The following is a 21,428-nucleotide window of genomic DNA, read 5'->3' on the forward strand; positions in this document are numbered from 1 at the left end:
CTGGTTCCTGCCCGGCCCGTGGGTGCGCCCTGTGGTTTTGGTTCCTAGGGAAGAACAGCTTATGTGGCCACTTACATTACCTACTGGAGCTACTGAAAACGGTTGTTCAGTGCATCTTTCATATAAAAAAGGTTCCAAGAAAACATGAGTTTTCACTGCAAAACCAAGTATCTTCCTTCTTCTAGCAATTGGCAAGTACCTGTAGGGATTAAATTGAAGTTTCAGTAATGGCTATTTCTTATTTAACTTCCTTTTGCAGGAGGCAAAAAAGGAGGCAGGCAATGCAAGCATGAGCTGGCATACTGATTTTTGAGTTGGGCTTTCCTAAACACAGAGGCAGCTGTTCTGTGCTTCATTTGAGAGGAAGAATCTTTCATTCAATTGCTGGGGTTATCTCACAGCACAGGTATAATTTCCCCATCTTTGTTTCTCCCTATCAGCTGAAATGAGCACCACTTCAGCCCAAACATTTTAGTCTGTCTCTGAGAATGCCAAGCACGGCCTTTACAATAACAACATCCTTCAGAGGGGGGGCGGCAGTACCTGCAATCCTGACCTGAGGTGCAGATGATGCTTCTGTGATGACGCTTTCTGTGAACCGGGCTTGGAGCCCTGTTCAGTGGGAGCTGCTCGGTGAGTTCTGCTGACTCACAGTGCCACAACAAATGTGGTGTAATAACTTCAGCAGGGTATCAGAAAAGTGGTAGAAGCATCCATGCAAAGAAAAGAAGGGTGAAAGCCTTAAGAAATATGAAAACGGTCATTGACTTAGGCTGTTCTACATTCCTGTTGTTATTCATATGAACAGCAAAGTCATCCTGACCCAAGAGTGTATTGGAAAGTAGGCAGAGAATGGAGTCACCTGCAAAAAGCTCATACAAATGGTTTTTGAAAATGTATATCATAGCACTTTTTCTCTATTTGTGGTGGCTTTGAGGAATATATATGTTTATTTGCACAGTTCATTAATCAATGTAATTAGAATTAGTAACTGTATTTTGATAGCATGATTCCTGCTGCAGAATATTTCACTGATATTTAAACATTTTATGGAAGCATGGTAATTTGGGGAAAACCTGTGATTCAAAAAGGTCCAAATACTGGACTTTATCAAACATTATCAAAATTATGTAAGAATCTTGAAACAAATTGACTTGGGTTTCCTGTTATGAAGTGTTTCATTTTGCCAGTATTAGTGCTTTATTTCAGCTATCATTTCACTAGACTTATTTTAAACTTTATTAAAATTTGCATCAGCATATTAAGCTCAAAATCTGTATTTGTATCAGAAAGGAATATGAATTTATTGAAACATGAGATTATTGAAGCCAACTTCCTAAGTGACTTCTTTCTGAACGTTTTTTTCTTTGAGAAATGCCACAGCTTCAGGTCAATCTAAATCACAGTCTGCAGAGACAGAAATATTTATGAACTTCTTTCCAGATATGGAAGAGCAGGTTTTAAGAGGTGTTGAGCATTCTTGCCTCCTGTGGAAAATAAGAACAGGCACTAAAAAGGAGGAATTTGCTTTGCTCCAATATAGACAAACTTGAATGACATGTATCAGAGACCAGATTCACTCTTAGGAAGGAGAAGGCTGGTAAATGCCTTCATTTTAAACTGCATTTTTTGAATCTTAACCCTTGAACAACTGCAGATGTGGGAAACATTTCATCTGGTGTGCCACTGTACTGCACGTTGCTGAAATGAATTACAATCCTCTGTTTACACTGCAGAGGTAGTTCAGGCAATGCCAAACCTGGGACCACACTAAGCCCTAGGGTAATGTTTACGCAATTCCTGATCGGGAGCAAGTTGACTATTCCTGTGACTTTCTGTGGCTCAATGCTGTAAGCTGCAACTCATGAGCTGCTTCATGCTAATTAAAGGGGTGAGGGTTGATTAAGATCTTGAGCCCTCCAGCAACCAGAACTATCTTCCTCTTCATCTTAGCTTCAGCTACAGGTCAAAGCAGGTTTCCCTTGTTTAGCTGGAACCTCTCACACCTTGTCTTCTAACCCTTTCAACAAATACAGAGGCTCAGACAAGGCTGGGCACTTGCAATGTGGCATAAGTTAGTGAAACTCCATGGAAGTTCATTTTAGAATAAGATGAGGCATCTCCACTTCATTAGTTATTTAACTATATTTTCTCAGTGAGTGATTTTTTCAGCACCTGGAAGAAGTCATGAGTGGAAAGAAGGTGACAAAGTAATTTTCACTGCCTGCAGTTCAAGCTTTTTACATTTTATTTTTGTTTTTTATTATTACAGGACAGATGTTACTCTACTGTGGATGGTCACGAGGAAGGGCTGACCCTTCCATATCAGGACGGGTCTCCCCCTTCTCCAGTTGGTCAAACCACCAAGTCAGATCATGTGCTAACATGGCACTGCTGGAACGAGGCTGGAGCACAAGAGGATGGAGCACAAGAAAAACCCTGCACGTGCAGCTTCTTGGCTTTGAGAGAGAGATTCAAAGAAGGGTCCTGGTACTGCACAGCATCCAGAACTTGTCATCATCAGTGAGGCAGCTAGAGAGAAATGCATGAGAAGCATGATGGGCTGCCATTTCTCAAGTCTCTGCTATATCTACAACTGAATCATCACTGCAAGATTCATGAAAAGGCCAGGTTGGACTTCTCTTCCAAGTGGTTCACTTGAGGACATGTGTGAGTGAAGCTGAGCTTATACAAATTATGGTTGTTTTTCACTGAACTTCTGGCAAAACATATTGTAATCTCAGCTATTGTCTGGAAACTTTTCTGAATGTACTCTGGACCAGCAGCTTTTAAGTGATAAATCAGTGAAGGTTAGTACTGGGGATGAAAGCTCATTTCTGATGTCTGAGTTCAAACGTACCATGGCTAACTCCGGCCAAGGGTTGCTGCAGGGATCCAGTCACAGAGGCTCCCGAGAGGGAGCCCCTCTAGTGCCTGATGCTGCCCAACCACACTGCTCTGAAGGACCCCTTGTCCATGGAGATGGAACAGGACAGGCCTTGCCAACTGGAAATCAGACTGTCACTGTACAGTCAGCTCAATCAGCATTTAGAGATGCCGTCCCTCCAAAAACTGCCGCTTGTTCTCACCTTCTGCCACGCCAGCCCAGCTCATGTGGCCATTCGTGAACAAGATCAGGGAGCCAGGAACTGAGCTGGACTAAAACAAACTCAGAAAGCTGACAACAGTATTTTAGTCTTAACCCAAACCAATTCCTTAGTCTGGATCACCATCCTTCTTCCTACCCATTTATAGTGGCTCAAGGCAGTGAAGAGGCTGGAAGAAGGAGGTCAGGTAGAGAAAGCACCAAGCTGCCTTTTTGGCGGCAGTCCCACTTCACAGCAGCAGCAGGGATGGGGAAGGCACAGTTCACCCACGTGACTACTCCCTCACTCACCTGACAACCTACGCAATTTATGTGTCACTATTTTGATTTTATAAAGAAAAGAAGGATTAGTGAGGACTGCCTGAGATTCATCAGTACTTCTGAGATCTTGTAGAGAACAGAAGAAAGAGTTCAGCCAGAAGAGCTCAAAAACCTCCCAAAAGAAGGTGACAACAATGCCTGGTAGATGACCAGCCCTGTATGGGCCAATGAGAGGCTGTTCAGGGATTCCTGAGCTCCCACCAGCCCCAGTGGAGCACTGCTTAGATTGCTACCTGTTACACTGGGAGCACAGCAAGCTCTTCTGTTCCAGTCATGAAAAGAGGATAAATATGAGGGGTTTTGAAACTGCAAGGAAACCACCTTTATGAGAACGTACATCTTACTTTCTGTACAGCTCAAAAGTTTGGCTATCCTGAGCTCTGATGAACGTACATGCTGCAGGGAAGTAAGAGAGGGTCTGGCTGCTAAGTTTGCTTGCTTGTCATGTAGCACTTTTGGCGCAGATTCTGTATGAGCTCATAAGCCAAGAAAAGCATTTCACTGGTGAACAAAGAATTTAAAGCCACAAAAAACCCATGTGGCCAAGATGCAAAAGATGTTGAAGTCCTGTGCTGGTATAATTATGTCAGTAGGAGCAGATTTTTTAAACTGGATTACTTTTGCTAGTCAAAACCCAAGTGTGGACACAGACTGCACTGCTCTGTGTTACCGTAGCTCTCTTGCCTTCTACTATGACAACAAGCTACATGGAAATAATGTTCATACAAACTCTTTCATTACAGACACATACAGAGATTTACTTAGGTGATTGCTTCAGTGTAGTTAAAATGATTCAAACTTTGTGTGCAAGGAAATCCTGAAAGATTGCTCTCCAAAGAATCTGGGTGACCTCACAGTGCATTAGGTTTGGATTGAGACTTGGATAAGGATTAGGCTGCATTGAGATTTGCTCTACCTACAGTTTCATGCTAACAGAGTTACTCTGGTTATAGCTGTTTAGAGCTTTTTAATCAGGTAGTTTTAAGTGCCTATAAGAATTCTGGGAGCATGCTCCCAGCAAAATGAGCCATCTTTCCACAAAAGAAAAAAAATATTTTGCATTTGTATAATTACTTTTTATGATGTAACTAGTTTTAAAATTATGAATGTAAATAAGACCAACATGGACATATAACTCTTAGATGTAAAGTCATATAAAGTGACCTGAACATATATGAATCCTATGACTATTATCCCATATTTTGCTGATTTACATCTGTCTTTGCCTCTTGTGTTAGGAGCACATTGTTCCAGATGATCTAAACAACACATCCTCATTCCAGTTGTTCTCCACTTCCATGAGTTGTTTGTGGCTACAGCTGAACCTTTTAAACTGCTAAAACTGAGAAAACAGGAAAGATAGAAGTCCGGTGTGGGACACACCATCACTTGCACTTTCTTCTCATGGTTATGGCTCCAGAGATTGAGGACCCTTTTCCTGTTTTGTTTAAATGCTTCCTTAAGAGTTCCCTAACAGTTCACAGGCCATTGTGCTTGCTGATTCTGCATGGTCCCATCAGGAGACACTGTCTTTTTTGCTATCTGGGAAGGGCAGCAATTTCCATCTTTTCAAAAGCTACCACAATGTATAGACTTATACATACAAGTCAAAAAGAATAGATGCAGAAAAGCATTTCCAAAGCTTATGCCAGCACTATTCCAAAGCCAACTAACTGTAGCATATTAAAAAAAACAACAAAAACAAAAACAAACCAAATCCATCTGATAGTATCTCCAGTATATGAGCATGTTGTTGAAGGACACACCCCATTTTTGCCTGTGATACACTCACAGAGCAAACTCAAGCTTCACCAACAAGGTGTAGAAAAGGTTTTTGAAACCACCCCAATCCTAACCAAAAGCTTCCCCTGGACAGTCAACAGATCTTTTGGACATGCCACAGCTATCCTGAAGTTAACTAAAGATGCTACGGGGTGCTAATCCAGACACACAGCTGGGAAAGCCCTGCTATGAGTTTGGTGCTGTTCCTTTTCTGCTTGCAAACCTTTCATACTTAGGCATCAGTGGTGCACTGACTTGACTCCTACTTACTAGCGTACTGAAGGCAGGAATATAACCTGCCTTGCTCCACCAGTCATCCCTATCCTTGGCTATTTCCCACTCAGAGTGCATTTTGAAACATTATCTGATCTCAATATTCAATAACCAAAAGAGGCTTTTTTTCCCCCTTCTTGCTCAAATTCCAATTTCATATCCGAAGATTAAACTATACATGTACATCTCCTCCATGTTACCAACACTCTCTGTCCTGTAACATCCCATTTCTATCTCCTCCTACACACAGCCCTTCTGAAGGAAGAAGGTCATGCAGAGAAGACTAGGAAATTCAGGAAACAAGTAAGTTACAGAAAACAGGAGATAATCAGCTGTAGCGTAAAAGGGAAAAGGGGGAAAAAACCCAGACCAAACCACCATAAACAAAAATCCTGGAAAAATCAACTGAGCCTACAATTTGGTTATAGCTCTTGAGCATTTTCTAGATTCTCAGGGTTGTAAAGGGAGACAGATAGCTCATTTAGAATCACAAACTTTCAGACATTTCAAATTGCCTAGATCCTGTAAGACACTTGCATGGATGATAAATTCCATTAATACTTGTAATATCACTTTGCTATTAAACTTATCTCACATACTCAGTGCCTGTCAGTCTGCAAATAAAGCCTAGGCAATGAGAATCTCTGAATGCAGGACGTTATAATCCCATAGTGTCATTATGGAGCCGTCTGGACAGGTAGTCCTTCCCAGTCGTTTTTCTGACAGCTCAAAGGGACACTTCCACAGAGAGGATCACTGCAAATATTTCTAGTGGTTCTGCGTGTCTCTGAACAGGCCACTTCTGTGCCTCATGTTAATATACCTCATATACAAAAGCTGCCTTTAGAGTTGAACATACAATGCCAATGCTGTCCTTTGGGATTTTCCCTTCCCTCAGAGCTTCTGGCAGGGAGAAGGACTGTTAGTGACTAAACCATTGAAGCCTGCTTGCCTTGAGCCTCAGTTTTCTGGTACGACCTCTGAAGAAAGCTTTTCAAGTGGATGAAAAGTTTGTCATAACTTGTGCCTATGAAGATTCCCATTGTTTGATAGGGAATGAGCCCATATTGCATTTCCCTTAATCGGGATACAACTTCCATTATTTGAGTGCCAACATATATAGGAGTTCAGTGTCTTAAAGAGTTCTATCCATCTATGTAATTTTTTTGAAAGTGTGCAAAAAATCCAGGTACATACACACTCCCTCTTTTACTTATTTATTTGGGAAAACAATGTCAACAAATCAGATGGAAGACAGGTTAGAAGAAGGCCCTTCTTGAACCCTCAGCACTTTGTGTAGTGGTTGTTACTGCTCCCTTTGCACCAAGCCTATGAAGTGGGATTCTTGTTCAATATGTAGGCCTGGCAGGATAAATCCAGAGAGGGAGAGGAACACCCTAAAATAGAGGAAAGAACTTGTACCACTGTTTGGACCTGCCAAGGAGCTGCCATAAAAGTGTTTCAAGCAGTAGGCAAAGAGGCCTTGGGGCAAAGGGCACCAGACATGGTGCTGAGGCAGACAAGCTCTCCCAAGAACACAGCTGCCTTGTGTTCACATTCAATGTTCAAGAAAAGCCTTCCTTGTACTGTCTTTTGGTATTGTTAGATCAATAATAGGTTTGTATTGCCTGAAAGCTGCACTCTTGAGAAGAAATTCAGTTGGACACAAGTCTCCTGTAATGGGTTTGTTACCTTGCCTGGGTGGGAAAAGGAACTAGATAGATCACCTGATTCATATTGCGCCAATAAGGTATTCCATACCATGTTACATCAGCTCAGATATAAAAGAGATGAATAGGAAGGAAGGGCTCTCTCTTCTCTTCCAGGTAGCTGCGTGGAGTAGTCGGGCTGTTTCTTTGGAGGAGGAGAGCGTTCTCATGGGGAAGTAGTCTTTATTGTTAGTTCTTCTCTGTGTGTATAGTGTTTATATAGTTTTTTTCCTCTCTGTGTAAATATTAAACCGCCTTTCTCAGCAGGTTCAGTTTCGCAGGTTTTTTTTCCTTTTCCCTCTTTCCTCCTCCCTTCTCCTCCCAGAGGAGGCAAGGCACAGGCCCGGTGGATACATGGCTTTCAGCCAAGGTAAACAATAACAATATACAGTATAATATTCCTAATAATATAAATTCATAAATATATATGCCTTGTATGTGGCTTATTTAAATTCTCATTTTTCACTGTTCCTGCCCCACAATCCTGGTATGCAACCCTGGATTCCTGATGAACAGGAAATTTTAGTACAGGCAGGCATGTTGTCTTTCAAAAAAAGTCAAAATAACTTGAAAGCCTTTCCTGGCTCCATTCTCCAGCCTTCACTAAAATGCTCTTCCTTATTTCACATACCAAGTGCAAACCACACCAACACTTGAACTACATGGAAATCTTCTTCAGAAATGTTCACCTTTGTAATCATACCTCCACCATTTTTTAAATCTCAAATACAAACACATATACTAAAGTTATTTTGCAGCTACTTGGAGTATAGAGTTCTCTCTAGAAAATGGTTTCACAAGCCAGAGAAGTAGAAGTTAGCGCAGATCTCTTGAGGGTAAAGTTGACAGTGGTTTCAGGTGAGATCTTGGCTACTCTGCAATAATGCAAGAAGTTGCCAGAGAGATTGACCACAATTTGTGGGACATCTTCTGAAGATGATGAGGCCTGGATTGAGGTGGGGGAGAATGAGATATAATAGGCATGTGGGTCTTGTCAAAGGATCTCACCTACTCAAATTCGAGAGAATTCGAACCTGAACTCTTCTTTGTTAATCATCTCTACTTGATATCAATGACAATAGCCCCAAAAGACTGGTTTACCATCTCTCCACACAGCTGGGGAAGGGAGAGCTACCAGGTGTCACACATTTTTCTACAGCAACAAAAATCTTGTGTTGCTGGCTAACAGTGGTGCTGTTCTGGGGAGTCACATTTGTGCAGATTTCCAGAGAAGGGGCATCTACAACTTCTGCCATTCTTTCTCATGCTCCCAGCTTTGCATGGCTGTTCTCACCCACCAGCCCCATGCTGGCTGCCCAAGTCTCTAAGCATTTTCACTATGTGAAGCCACTCCAAAAAAGTATCAGGCTGCCTGATTTTACTTGCATCCTCTACTTCCACAGTGGTTATCCACTGCTTCAGAGGCTGTTATGCCAGAGCACTTACAACTAGCATTTTAAAAATACGCAACAACCTGAGAATTATACCATCTGGCCAGTGAAAAAAAGTGTCAGAATAGAAGATGAAAAAACCTTGAAATTGTAACCTCTGCTTCAATGCCCAAATCACAATAGGTTTTCGTTTGTATCACAATGCATTGCAAAATCATTCTTAATGCACTGGATTTGCTGGTGAAACGCTTCAGCTGGTAACAGTTACCCAGAACACTATAAACTTATTGCAAACTACCTCTGCACTATGCAGAGGCATAATTTTGGAAGGGTGGTACCTTAAGTCCTATTACACAAAGCAGTGTAGAAACACACCTTCAGTGACATATTAACTTAGGCTAGACACTTTTTCATGTAGAGAAGGTGTTGGCTTGGATGCCTTAAAATCGTTAGAGTCTCGTAGCAGCATATATTTTTACCTTCCAAGTACTTTCATACTGTCATGACTACATTTACATTCTGTTGGTGAAAGGCAAACTGAGCATTTTTCCATTTGTGTGGAAAAGCGGACATATCCCCTCTGTAAGAATACCAACAAATGTGGTAATAAGTGTGCTAAGATACAGACATTTAAATATTCACCTGGAATTTCATGACAGAGCATGATGTAGGTATTACTGCCTGAAATTTCATTTCATATAGGCATGATAAGAGCAGCAGCTTACAAACTCTGCACAGTAAGGAACAAAGGACTTCTGTTTTAAAGACTGACAAATGCTGCTTAGTGTGCTTTTGTTAAATGAAATGCAAATACTCACTTACTAATAAATTATTGACATTCTCCCTATGAGAGTAACCATCAACTGCTGTTAACATCTTCGTTCAACTGTTTGAGTTGTTCTGGGGCTCTGTGCTGATTTCTCGTACAGTCCTCTAGCAGGGGCTTCAGAAAAAGGCAAATTCAGGTACAGGGCTAGGTGAGTACTTAAAAGCTTCACAACTACAGTGAGCTGGCTTTTATCTTTTACTAGACAACAGAAAAATAATAGAAGCCCTCCACACAGAAAAGGATGAAGATTTACTTCCAACTGATGAAATTTGTATGAAAGCCTCCCCCCCTCATGTTGAGCCGACAGCTCTCCCTGTGCACTTGCATGAGTAACAAGGTGTTCTCCCCATCTGATGCTTGGATTAACCATCAGGTACGTCTGTCATTCTGCTTTCCTCCAGCAGTGATTTCCCATTGCCTCAGACAAGACTGTTCTTCATCCAGGCTTCTATTTTCCCTCTTTAGGGACCAGGAAGGAATATTGAAAACACAAAAAAATGGGAGAACTGTAAGGGATATCTGCTGTATCAGGCAGGCAGCTCAACAGGGAACTGAACCATGGAGTTTTACCAGAACATCAAAAACTATCAGTTTTGGTTAAATAAATATCGTCAGTAAATGGGACTGACTGCGTAACATTTTGAGGTACCAGTCACTCCCAAGTGCCCAACACAATCCTTTCCATTATTTATATGTGAAACCTAAATTGTGGGTTTCAAGGATAAGCAAAGAATACACAGAACAGTACTGAAAATAAAACCACATAAGATTACGGTTGAGGGACAAATCAATGGTTTGTGTACAAAATCTTCAAATAATAAAATATTATGAAGTATCTAAACACTAGGTGATTGAAGTGCTCTAGAGAATAAAAAAAAATAAAGCTTTTAAGAACAGAATGAATTTAAGTGATATAGAAAAGAAGATATTAATACTTCTGTAGGAAAGGGGGAGTTCTGTTTTTTTTCTGTGACTAACAACCTATCAACTCTCACATGGCATAGATGGATGTCTTACACATATCCCTCTCGCAGTATATTTTAGAAGTTGGTAACTATGGGCTAATTCCTAAGCTCTAACAGGACACAGGGAAGAGTCCTAAAAAAAAGGACACATATACAAACTCCTTTTTTTTTAAATGAAAGCTTAGATCCTGCACATCTTAAACAATATCCTGTCTACCCCCCCCCAAACCTTCCTCTTGGTTTATACACAAAAAAGTTGGGATCCTTTGAATTTGGGAAAAGGCCTAATGTGAACTGTGTTCTTTCAGTGTTTCTTTAGTAAAAGAAAGTTATGCTTCAGGAAAGTCTGAATACAGATATTCCCTGCTGCACATCCTTCACAGTCTAAAGCAAGATAGGTACAGCCTGGAAACTGGGAATCTCAGAAGGGACAATAACTAAATCTCTCTAAAACCATTCTTTGATATTACTGACTTGCTTCACATAAGCACCACAGAGTTAGTTAGCGGAAATTAAAAAGAAAAGCAAGAGTGTCATTGTAACCTCCTCTTGTGAGGATGGAGCTGTCACTCTCTCAGGTGGTCAGATGATTCTCCTGGAATATCTGTATAGACAGAAGAAGGAGGAACAGTGCATATCTCCAGTGAATGACTCTCAGAGAGGATTTTTCGTTTTTTACTGTTTTTTAGGCCATCTGACCAAACCCAACATTTTTGGCCTGCAGACCCCTCATTGTGAATCTGTTTTTCTTTTTAGCATGAGTGACTTTTCAGTGAACTTGTTTACATGACCAAACATGTTGGCAGCAGCAAACTCAGCATGGAAATTCAGTAACTGTTCCTTTCTGGCAGTATGAGCAGACTTTAGTTGAAATCATGGAAAATCAGAATTCTCAGGAGTTTAATGGCAGCTTTGGAAGTGGATTTTTTTTTTAATATTATTTGTGTAGATTTAGTTAAAAACAAGAAATTGTAATGAATAATGGTTTTGCTGAAATGCAATTGGTAACCATAAACTCCTCTGACCAAAATTCTTCAGGACAGATCTCTTTCCTTCAAGGTCAGTACAATGCAGGGTCATATTGCTGGAGCTGTGAGATCAGTATCTGCATTGCTTCTGCAAAAATTGCATTTGTCCTCTGTTTAAATAAATGCCACAGAGAGAAACAGTCAGTCACCAGCCACCTCTGCCCATATTCTTTCCGTGTGTTTTGTCAGCTCTTGCTCAACTTTGAAGACACTTTGTAACTGGCTGAAAACAGAGGGTAAAAGCAAAGATTTTATCTCTTTCTTGCTGAAATTGTTTTACCACAGACAATGTAGACATGAGGATTATATTCACTGGTAACTAATGAACAAGGAGCATCAGTGTAATGAAGACTAAGAGTTCAGTCTAAAATGCCAAGGCCCTTCTTCATAAAAGACTCATTTCTTTATAGGCACTTTGACAAAGGGTAGTAGTGTGTAAGTCTTCCTTTGACAGATGTTTACTGTGGATGTTTGGGAGAAGGAGATAGCTATTCCATTTGTAAATATAAAAAAGTTTGTTGGAAAGATGGTAAATATTTCTAGAACCAAGAACAAAGTATGGCTGGTATTCAGAGGACCTGGCTAACATGATTGCCTGAAGCTTAACTCAGATGTGGCTGCTGCTAACAAACAAAGTGTAGAAGAATTTCAGGAACTGAGAATTAAAGATTAAGGTAATTTAAGCTCCCAACATTTCAAAGCATATAAAGCAAGTCAAAGGAGGAAAAGATCACCATGGATTACACACAGCTTACTGAATATTTCTGCTTTTTGTGGTCAATGTAGCCAAACCAAGCAAATATACTATTTCAATTCAAAAGGAGAAGACATAAAATATAAAAATGCCAACATATAGAAAAATGTCTTACATGCTCCCAAATAAATGTGGTACACTCTCTGAGAAAACAGATGTTTCCAACAAAGAAGTTCAAAGAAAGACAATAGTACAAGAAAAATAACCGCCTAAGAAAAAGGGGGAATCGGAAGATTGTAGCCTTACTTTCAGGAGAAACAAAAGTTCTAAAACACAAAATAAGGATTCATAAAACATGAAATAAAACATATGAATTGAAGGAAACTACTGTTTTTGACTCACAGTAAATGATAAGAAACTGATCAAAACAACTTATTACACCACAACAGGATACTATCAAATTCACTGCAACTACATCTAACAACCAAAACAGCTGCAAGCTGCAAAAACACTGGGCATTCATGCACTCACTGATAAAAATTCACATGAGTACTGTAAACATTGTTCTGAGAAAAAAAAAAGGAAAAAAAAAGGCATTTTCCCAATATGCCTCCTCAGTTTTTCAGATGTGTTACTTCAGATTCACTGAAAAACCTTTTCCTTCTGCATTTCTTTATAAACACAGCACTACCTCTTCTTGTAACGCAAAGGGGAGTTTGCCCAGCTAGAGATGAGGGCAGATGTCGTGTGAGGCTTGGGCTTCCATGTATGTTTTCTTTCTCTGATCAAAGCAGTGGTTCTTCAGTTTGCTCTTCTGTGCCCCACCTTCCAAGTATAAGGAAGAGATGGGAGCTTATCTTCCTTTCTTTCAGTTGCCCTCCTTCTCCATAACCAGCAAGTGAGCACTTTCAAGGAGATCTGTGTTTCATCCCTCACTCCTCAACTTAGCCCTACCCTAAAACTAGTCTAACCTTCTTGGCTTAAGGTTGAGTGTGATCTTCATAGGACAAACACATGTGCTCATGCCTTGTTCTCCTCATTTATGCCAGATTTCTCCTTGGAATCCCAGCACACATGGAGTCTGTAGGGATCCCAGTGCTCTAGCCATGTGTGTGGTTTAGACCGATGATTAAGAAGGAAAAGATCTGGGAACATAGTGTTCCTGTTGAATCAAAACTCAGCGTCCTACAAAGGGGAAGGCAAATACTGTCTTGACAGAAATGTCTCTGTAATAGAGTCTCCCTTCTCAGTTACTTGTCAATGAGAACCTAGTACAACTACGTTAAATATAAACATAAAGATCCACCCAAAAGAATGCAAGATGCATTCTGTCCTTCAGCTTCTGCCTTCCATTTGGAAGCCCAACTAATTTTGGTTTGGTAATTGTCTCAGGTCTTCTACTTTTGCTTTTCTATTTTGGCCATAATCTAAGTCTAGTGAAGACCTTTCATTAATACTGTTTTATGAAAACTTTGTTTGACTCAAAGATTACAACTAAGCCTTCTGATTCCTGTTGTCAGCCCTCATTTATCCTATGTACTTTGTCAGGATCCTGAGTGCAGGAACAGGCCTTAATAGGCCCAACAATCCTCACCTGCCCAACTCCCAAGGGCTCAGGAGCCTCACTTAAACTGAGCCCTGGGGCTTCAGACCATGCCTGACCTATGTATTAGGAGTATGGGTCTCCAGCTCGGTCATGACTGTGTCAAACCATGTTCATCAGGACCTGGAGTTACAGACTGACTTCCTAGCTTGAGCTCAGTCTTTTCTTACTAGTATGGATCTGTATGACAATCACCAGGTTATGTCTGACCCAAGTTCTCCTCATTGCACCTGACCCTAACCTGTGGACTGCCTTCCCAGCTTGACCTTGGACCTGCTTTGTTGCTTGCCTGTACATTCTGGCTGAATGTGGTGTGTCCTGCTTGCTTTGCTCAGGTACTGTGGGCAGTGAGGCTCTGCCCTACCAGCTGTGTTATCATGCTTGGCTCCTGCCCCTGATGGAGCAGCCAGCCCCACTGCTCCCAATGCCTTTCTGTTTTACCTTCAAAATAAACCCAGTATTTCTACAAAAATACACCACCTGACAAAACTAAGTGAAATGCTTTTTTCTTTGTTAATGCCACAAAATCCCATGATTAATTCTCTGATTCTATTCATGACATATTATTTCCTTTGGATTGAACAGACTTCTGTTTTCTCCTGTGGTTTGCAAGCTGAATTAAGTCTCACCAGGTATATGTTCTCATTTCAATATGCAGAGTATTAGTTCTTTCTCCTTATTACCAGTTCTCACGAATTCTTTCCTCTTATTATTAACAGCCCTCATGACTGGAATTTAGCTTGAAACCCTTCTAAAGCTGAGAACAGTCGCTTCCCTCCCCCCTCAAAGAGCTGCTGCTAAAACTAACTAACCAATCAAACCCTCAGCTGAGCTATTTGCTGTGTCCCTTCCTATACTATGCCAAAGGTTAAGCATAACACTGAATTTATGCAGATTGGGATCTAGCCAAAAAATATTACAAATCACTTTCTCTGGTGTTATACCTTAGCTTTCAAAGGCCTTGTGTTTGTTATAATAACTCCTCGATTTTTTTAGATCCTTCTCTTCATAACCATAGTCTCAGGCCTATGCTTAACACAGAAGAGAAGACCCATGGTTGGGTCTTTTAACCTGCTTGGTTAAATCATAAACCCTCCTCCCTTTCCAACTCCAACAGTTCAGAGAAAAGACAGGCTTCCTAAGTAGAAATAAGTCCTACATTCCAATCCCTTTTCCTCAGAATCTTAAGTGCAAATGTAGGCTTTACACTTAGCACACTGCCAAGCCATATATTCACACAGTCGCATATTAATTTGTACTGAAACCCTTCTCTTTGACATCTAGGTTGGTATTTTAAAGAAAATAGGCTCTCTGTGGTAACTATTTCATTTCCCATCATTACCACTAACCTCAAAATAAGAAAATGCAATATAGCCATGCTTGAGTCTGTCAGCTCCATAAGAGGTTTATTCTGTTATAGATCAACTGGGACCTCACCACCTGTAAGAACAGAAAGAATGGAATTTAGTCAAGAGAACTGTCCCAGGGATAATTAGCTATTCATTAGCTATGTAGCTATTCACGTCGACATCTTTCATCAGAACTACACTAACGGGTTATTTAAACTTCACGAAAGGTAATGAAATCCTCATTCAGCTGAATTCAAGTGCAAAACCTGGCAGTCGGGGTTTTGCTCAGGCTGGCTCTGCCTGCGGTGCCGGGCGCCATCTTGTGTCACTTTTGGGCCTTTAGTTCAATAATGATTAAAGCAATAATTTTTTAAAAAAGCAGCATGGCCTAAGGTGTAGTTGCTCTGTGCCAGAGAACTTATATTATATGCTGACTCTTGTGGGCTCTCAGCAGTGTCTCTTTTCACTAATGATATCTGCAGCTTCGTGCACTTAGTCATCAGCTGTCCTGAATATAACCCAAAACGCCAGCCTCTAACACTTTGAATTTTAACACCAAACATAGCAGGATAAGCCAACATAAATTTAATTTTGCAGCAGCTCTTATATACTGCCTCACATATACCTACTAAATCCTCCAAGAAAAATGGCAGAAGATCCTATGCGTATATACTTATTTACATCCAAAAAAAGAAATGCCATTGCTTTAGCATCTTTTATTTTTTATTGAACATCCCTTTTTAAATTCTATTTTAGCCTTCTTTTTTTAACTACAGTTGGATGAATGTGAATTTTGGCCACTGCTGCTTTCTCTATGAGAAATGGTGGTTATCTCATTACTTTGGGAATATGATTTAGTAATAAGTTTTCATTTCACAAATAACACTATGCAGTTACTGAATTAACTAACACAGAGCACATCACACCACACAGTTCCTGAATTCAGGCAAACACGTTCTGCACACACAAATTCTCCCAACATCATTGTGGTGTTGTCACTGAATGGCGCACACTTGGCCGGATAATTTTTTTGCTTAATTTAAATGATCTTTTGGCTTCATTAAAGGATTTTACCCAGTAGATCATAGAATAACAGAATGTTAAGGGGTTGGAATGAACCTTAAAGATCATCTAGTCCCAACACCATCCCCCCCGCCATGGGATAATAAGAATATAATATTTCCTAATAACTTAATTCAATAGAAATAAGCCAGTCAGCCATGTTTATGTATTAGCATATACTGGTTTTTAAATACAGTTGTTGGAGGCTGTTACACAACACAGTAGCCTCTATTAGTATTTCCCTCGCCACAGCCCCTGTCCAAACACAGCAGTTTGGGTCTCTCCCCCCGCGAGGCAGCCAAGAGCCCCTCGGCGCAGCCGCCATTTTGGACGAAGCCGCCCCCGCCAACGAGTGGCGCGCGCCCGAGCCAAGATGGCGGCCGGCCAAGGCGCCCGCCCCGGATGCGGCCGCGTGCCCCGGCAGCCTTTGGCGCGGGCCGGAAGTGGCGGCGGTGCCGGTGGGGGCGATGGCGGCGGGCGGGCAGCGGGGCGGGACCGCGGCACCCGCCGCCTCCCGGCGCCGCGGCGCGGGCTGAGGGGAGCGGGCCGCCCGCCGCCGCCCTCCCGCTCCCTCCTTCTCCGCCGGAGCAAGGTAAGGGGCTGCCGGCGCCGGGGAAGGACCGGTTGGCGGCGAGGCGCGTCTTGCCTGGAGCAGCACGGGTCCGGCGGGCGGTGGAGGGAGGAGACCCCAGTGGGGGTGAACGGGTCCGGTAACCATCACGGGTGTCCCCGAAAGCTGCGAGTTACAATGGAGTCTGGAAACGGAGAGTAAGAATGAGAAAACTCCTGAGTGTTTCCTCCTTTGGTGTAACCCGGAGCTAAGGCTGCTCTTCTGACCACTGCTCAAGGGCAGGATCAAAATCCGCGGCTGTTTACCTTCTTAAATCCACTACTGTTTTAATAGTGCTTGGGCTTTCAGTATGTAATTGCCTTCCGAAGATTTATTTTCTTCGAAGGCGACAACTCGTGAGCCAGCTTGGCAATGCTGAATTGCTGGAAAAAACATCCAGCGGCTTGTTTGCTGCGTGGACTCGGGGGTTCCAGTGTTACCCAGTAGATTAACAACTCCTTACACAAATTTTTCAGGTGTCCTACTAAAACTATTGACTCGGTGTATCAAAGGGAAATAATGCAGTTAAGTTATATAGAAGGATCAGCTAAACAAGAAGTAGCGATCGTAGACATAAGTAATGGTATTCTCAGGTATTTACTGTTCTTTCCCAGGTGTTTAATATCCTTGTATGCGTGACTGTTTTAGCCACCATGAATGCAGCAGTGTGAGGGCCAGAACAATTTCTCCAGGGCTACTCTGACCAGATTCTGTAAGGTCAAGATTAAGGATACCCTTCACTTAGGTAAAACCAGGAAGCCTTTCAAGATTGCTAACCAAATAGTCGAGCTCGGAAAGGGTGATTTAGAAAGGGGTAGTGATTTTTTTTATCACTTATGGTAAAAATCTCACACTTCCATGAATCGTCATTGTTCTGTATGCATAATTCATTCTTAAATGTGCGTTTCTTTCTAATATTTTAAGGCTTAATGCATTCTCTTAAAACAGCATTACATAGATGGATTTTACCCCTCTCTTAAAAAAGGTAGGAAAAGCAAAAGTCTGAAAAAGCCTGTTTGTTAGGGGAGCCCTAATCAGCTGCAGTAGTTCTCCCTGCCCTGAGCAAGGGCTGTTTTGAGGGAAAGAGGTGATGACTTTGTATGGAGGTACTTCAGCTGGAGTGTTTGTGACTGGATTGAAGAGTGTTTCCAGTCACCTAGATCCCATGCTGCCAGCTGGAGATTTGAAGCAGCTAAAATTAGGCCCAGTAGTATCTGTGGTGCTCCAATAATTTGTGCTTTTCCTGAAAAGTGCCAGTTGAGGGGTGTCTGGTTTGTTCTGCACCGAGGCATTGAACAGTAGAGGTGTGCAGCTCCATTCCTTCAGAAGGGCTGTGGCAACTGTCCGCACAGGGACAGCAGGAATACAATTAGGTGCAAGTAACACGCTTATAGTACCTTCATGTGTGCAAATACATACCTTTAGTACATATCTTCTGATGTTCAAATTGAAAACATGGTTCACAGATGGGCACTCAGCTAGAGCTTAATACAACTGGACATTGCTACACCACAAACAAGCAATGATGCTCCTGTTACTGGCTGTCTAGCAGCACGTTTGTCTTGCAGACATCAAAGAACTTTCCAAACTTAAATATTTATAGAAAATCTTGTGTTATCCCACCCTGTGTCTAGACACACTGAGGGCAAATGGGGTAAGTAATCTATCCAATTGATGACTTTTGTTGTGTTCACTCTGTCTTTTGACTGGGTATATCCTGACAGCCAGTAGACCCTAGAATAGCCAGAGCCATCGATAGAGCTCTGTGGGTCCTTACCATTAACCTGTTACTGGCAGAGTACTGTCATTTTCTATGAAGCAGAGAGAATTTGAGTCTTCAGAAATTGCTGTGTGTGCTGTTTAAACTAATGTGTAATGAAAAGTTATAGAAAGTTAAGTTACAAGAACCAAAGTTCATCTGTGTCTCCTCTTTCCCAAGCTGTACTAAATGTTTATGTCACCTTTTGTTCCAGGTGCAGAGCATGGAGAATGATGAACTTCCGCCAGAGGATGGGATGGATTGGTGTGGGCCTGTACTTGTTAGCAAGTGCTGCGGCTTTTTATTATGTCTTTGAAATCAATGAGACTTACAACAAACTAGCACTGGAGCACATTCAGCAACATCCGAAGGAGCCACAGGAAGGAACCACATGGACGCACTCCTTAAAAGTACGACTGCTATCCTTGCCTTTTTGGCTGTGGACTATAATATTTTTAATACCATATTTACAGATGTTCTTGTTTCTCTATTCCTGTACAAGAGCTGACCCCAAAACTGTTGGGTACTGCATCATTCCTATCTGCTTGGCTGTTATTTGCAATCGTCATCAAACATTTGTGAAGGCCTCTAATCAGATCAGTAGATTACAACTGATTGACACTTAGCTCAAGTTCTAGTTTCTCTTGCTGTTTTGAAGCAATTGCATATGCCTGATCTAATCACAAGACTGAAGTTCTGAGTGAAGGCCGGAAAGAGCCTTTTCTTTCAAACTGATAAGCAATGAAGAGAGTGACTGTTTTCTATTTAAAAAAAAAAAGTAACTATAAAGGTTTTTTAATTATGGGTCTATCAAGCAGCCAGAGTGGGAGAGCCCTGTGTGACATGTAATGGAAGTATTCCTCATTTTGCCTTAATGATGCAAAATCGCAACACTCCATCTGAAACGTCCTGTGGGGAAACGAGTTTCTGGTCCACAGCTTTACTCCTCTGTGCAAAAAAGTGATTTCCTATGTTTTCCCTTGGAGTAAAATCAATGAAAAGATGCTGCTTTTGTGGTAAATGTAAAAGGAAAAAAAAAATGAGAACGTGATTATAAAAGCTGCACTTAACACGATTCTTTTTCGGTTTTCTTTTTGCTAAGTAATATCTACATCAGTGCTGTTTTTAATGAGTTTTTAAAAAATAAGTTTAGATATAAAAACAGGAAGCAAAGAATAAAGTTTGTGCAAACATTTAAAGGGAAAAAGTACTGTTTTTCCTGTGGTAGCCTACTTTTTTTCAGTGACCACAACAGTGTAGTAAGTAGGCAGTGAGGAGTGGCATAGGCCTGGAGCTTGGTGTTTTAAGCTGTTTTCCTATGACATCAAAACCAGCTTACGCTGTAATTGGCCTGTAGTCTGCACAAAAATTCTTTTATGTTTTCTTCTATTATCTCACTTGATAAAATTACTGACATTTATGACCATTCTAACTTCACTCCAGACATGATGCAAAACCATGTTCCGGGAGCACTGACATAATTAGGAAAAACTTTGAATTTGGGAAAGTTAACTGGTATTAGGTTGGGGAGATGCTAGAAACAGGTTGTAAGACAAATAATCATGTTCCTTCTAGAAATTCAAAGTAGTAATTTACTTTCTTCTCGTTCTTGTAATGAATGCAAATTTCTTCTGTCACACTGAAATTTCACTGAGATTTCTTGTCATAGTTTCAACCTCTATTTTTCAGTGCTGTTTGGGCATAGCTTTTAAGTCTAACTGCTGTATTGTATATTTTGAATAAGAGTGAAATCTGTTCTTTCCTCTTGTCCCTTTTTACTTCTTAGAATAACTAAATCTTTGACCCAGGCATGATGGAAGTAACTTTACAAATATGAAAACAGTGCAAAATACACTCTTCAGAAGCAGTAGGCCCAAAAGAATTATGAGCTAAACTCCTCAATTATCATTTCAGCTGTATATGATTGTCCATACCAAATCATCACAAATGATAATCCATTTCTGACTGCATTAAGGGAATCCTGGGAATATCAGCTTTCTCTCACTTTGGAAAGAGAACACTATTTTCAGTTTTGCTGTGTTTAAGCATGGCAGTTAAAACACCTTAAACTTTCTGCTTGCATTTGGAGATGTTTTGAGACACTGATTTCAATTGTCAGCATCAGTGCTTGGACCTGAAAACAATGTAGCCTTTACAAGAAGGTTTTGAGTTCTAAGTGCAATATGAAAAGGAGGGAGCTGCCATCTCAGTATGCTGGAGTAAATTATAAACTCTTATGAGTAGTTATTATCTTTTGGAATCAGAGCTTTTAAGTTGTGTTGTTTCCCAACTTTTAAAATCACCATGCTATTTATCTATAAAATAAAAACTTTTCAAAGTTTATAAACAGAAGTCTGTTAACGCAGATGCATATCAAAGGCTTTTCTTTTTTGGTTTTGGTTTTCTTTTCTTGTGTATGTTTGTTGCCAGACAGCAGTGCTGGCTGCCAGCTGCTGTAGCTGTCCTTCCCTCAGGATGTGTGTTCGGTTCATCTTTTTTGTTGTCCTTTTATGCTCTGTGCCCTTGTAGGTAGCATGGAGTTTTGAGACTGGCTGGATAAAACCGAATCCCTTTGTCGTTTCTTCACCTGTGTATAACAGAGAGATACCTCTGGCCAAACTGTTTGTAACTTGGTGCCGTAGTTTTAATCTGAGCAGTTATGTTGTGTCCAAATGGAATTATTTAAAGAGTTATTTAAAGAATTAAAGAGGAAGCATAAAAAATAGAAAATGGTAGTAAGAACTGCCTAAGTTTCTGTTGTGCAAGCATGTGACCCTTAGCAAACTCATCAGCATGCCTGGTGGGATGAGCCAAGCTGTCTGGATGTGGAGCACGTGCTGAGCACAGTGGTGTCTTACAGAAAGGCGGTTTGTGTTTGTAGACTTTTCCATCAGAAGCCTGGCTTTGGATTACAGATGTTGACATCAGAGCTTTACAACTAACTACA

General features: G+C 41.0%; 2 protein-coding genes and 1 long non-coding RNA gene across 6 annotated transcripts in view; 1 reads left to right on the forward strand and 2 right to left on the reverse strand.

The window, feature by feature from the left end:
• The window catches only part of ITPK1 (inositol-tetrakisphosphate 1-kinase), a 158,653-nt gene extending 142,167 nt beyond the window's left edge, over positions 1 to 16,486 (reverse strand). Inside the window, exons 1-3 of one of the 3 annotated variants that reach the window (XM_027673761.1) lie at positions 16,287 to 16,486; positions 15,051 to 15,141; positions 76 to 199 (exon numbers count right to left, since the gene is read on the reverse strand). In XM_027673761.1, coding sequence (XP_027529562.1) covers positions 76 to 199; positions 15,051 to 15,100 — 174 coding nt within the window. In that variant the 5' untranslated portion in view covers positions 15,101 to 15,141; positions 16,287 to 16,486. Of the gene's footprint in view, positions 1 to 75; positions 200 to 543; positions 673 to 15,050; positions 15,145 to 16,285 lie in introns of those variants that run through there. The other 2 variants (XM_027673754.1, XM_027673768.1) reach the window with 2 other exon arrangements.
• LOC113962992 lies at positions 10,485 to 13,526 on the reverse strand. The gene is made up of 2 exons (XR_003532620.1): positions 12,790 to 13,526; positions 10,485 to 11,627 (listed from the first exon to the last, which is right to left on the reverse strand). It is a non-coding gene; the product is annotated as an uncharacterized LOC113962992 (long non-coding RNA).
• Positions 16,487 to 16,548: 62 nt separating the features above from the next.
• On the forward strand, positions 16,549 to 20,828 carry TMEM251 (transmembrane protein 251). Of its 2 annotated transcripts, none has more exons than XM_027673803.1 (2): positions 16,549 to 16,704; positions 18,696 to 20,828. In XM_027673803.1, the coding sequence occupies exon 2, from the start codon at positions 18,712 to 18,714 to the stop codon at positions 19,105 to 19,107; it is 396 nt and encodes a 131-aa protein (XP_027529604.1). In that variant the 5' UTR covers positions 16,549 to 16,704; positions 18,696 to 18,711; the 3' UTR covers positions 19,108 to 20,828. The 2 variants fall into 2 exon arrangements, with proteins under 2 accessions (XP_027529604.1, XP_027529597.1); XM_027673796.1 differs by lacking the exon at positions 16,549 to 16,704 and adding an exon at positions 18,235 to 18,376.
• The last annotated feature ends 600 nt before the right edge of the window (positions 20,829 to 21,428 follow it).

The sequence above is a fragment of the Neopelma chrysocephalum genome, unplaced genomic scaffold (genome assembly GCF_003984885.1).
Source record: "Neopelma chrysocephalum unplaced genomic scaffold, ASM398488v2 Primary Assembly neopelma1_24, whole genome shotgun sequence".
NCBI lineage: Eukaryota > Metazoa > Chordata > Aves > Passeriformes > Pipridae > Neopelma > Neopelma chrysocephalum.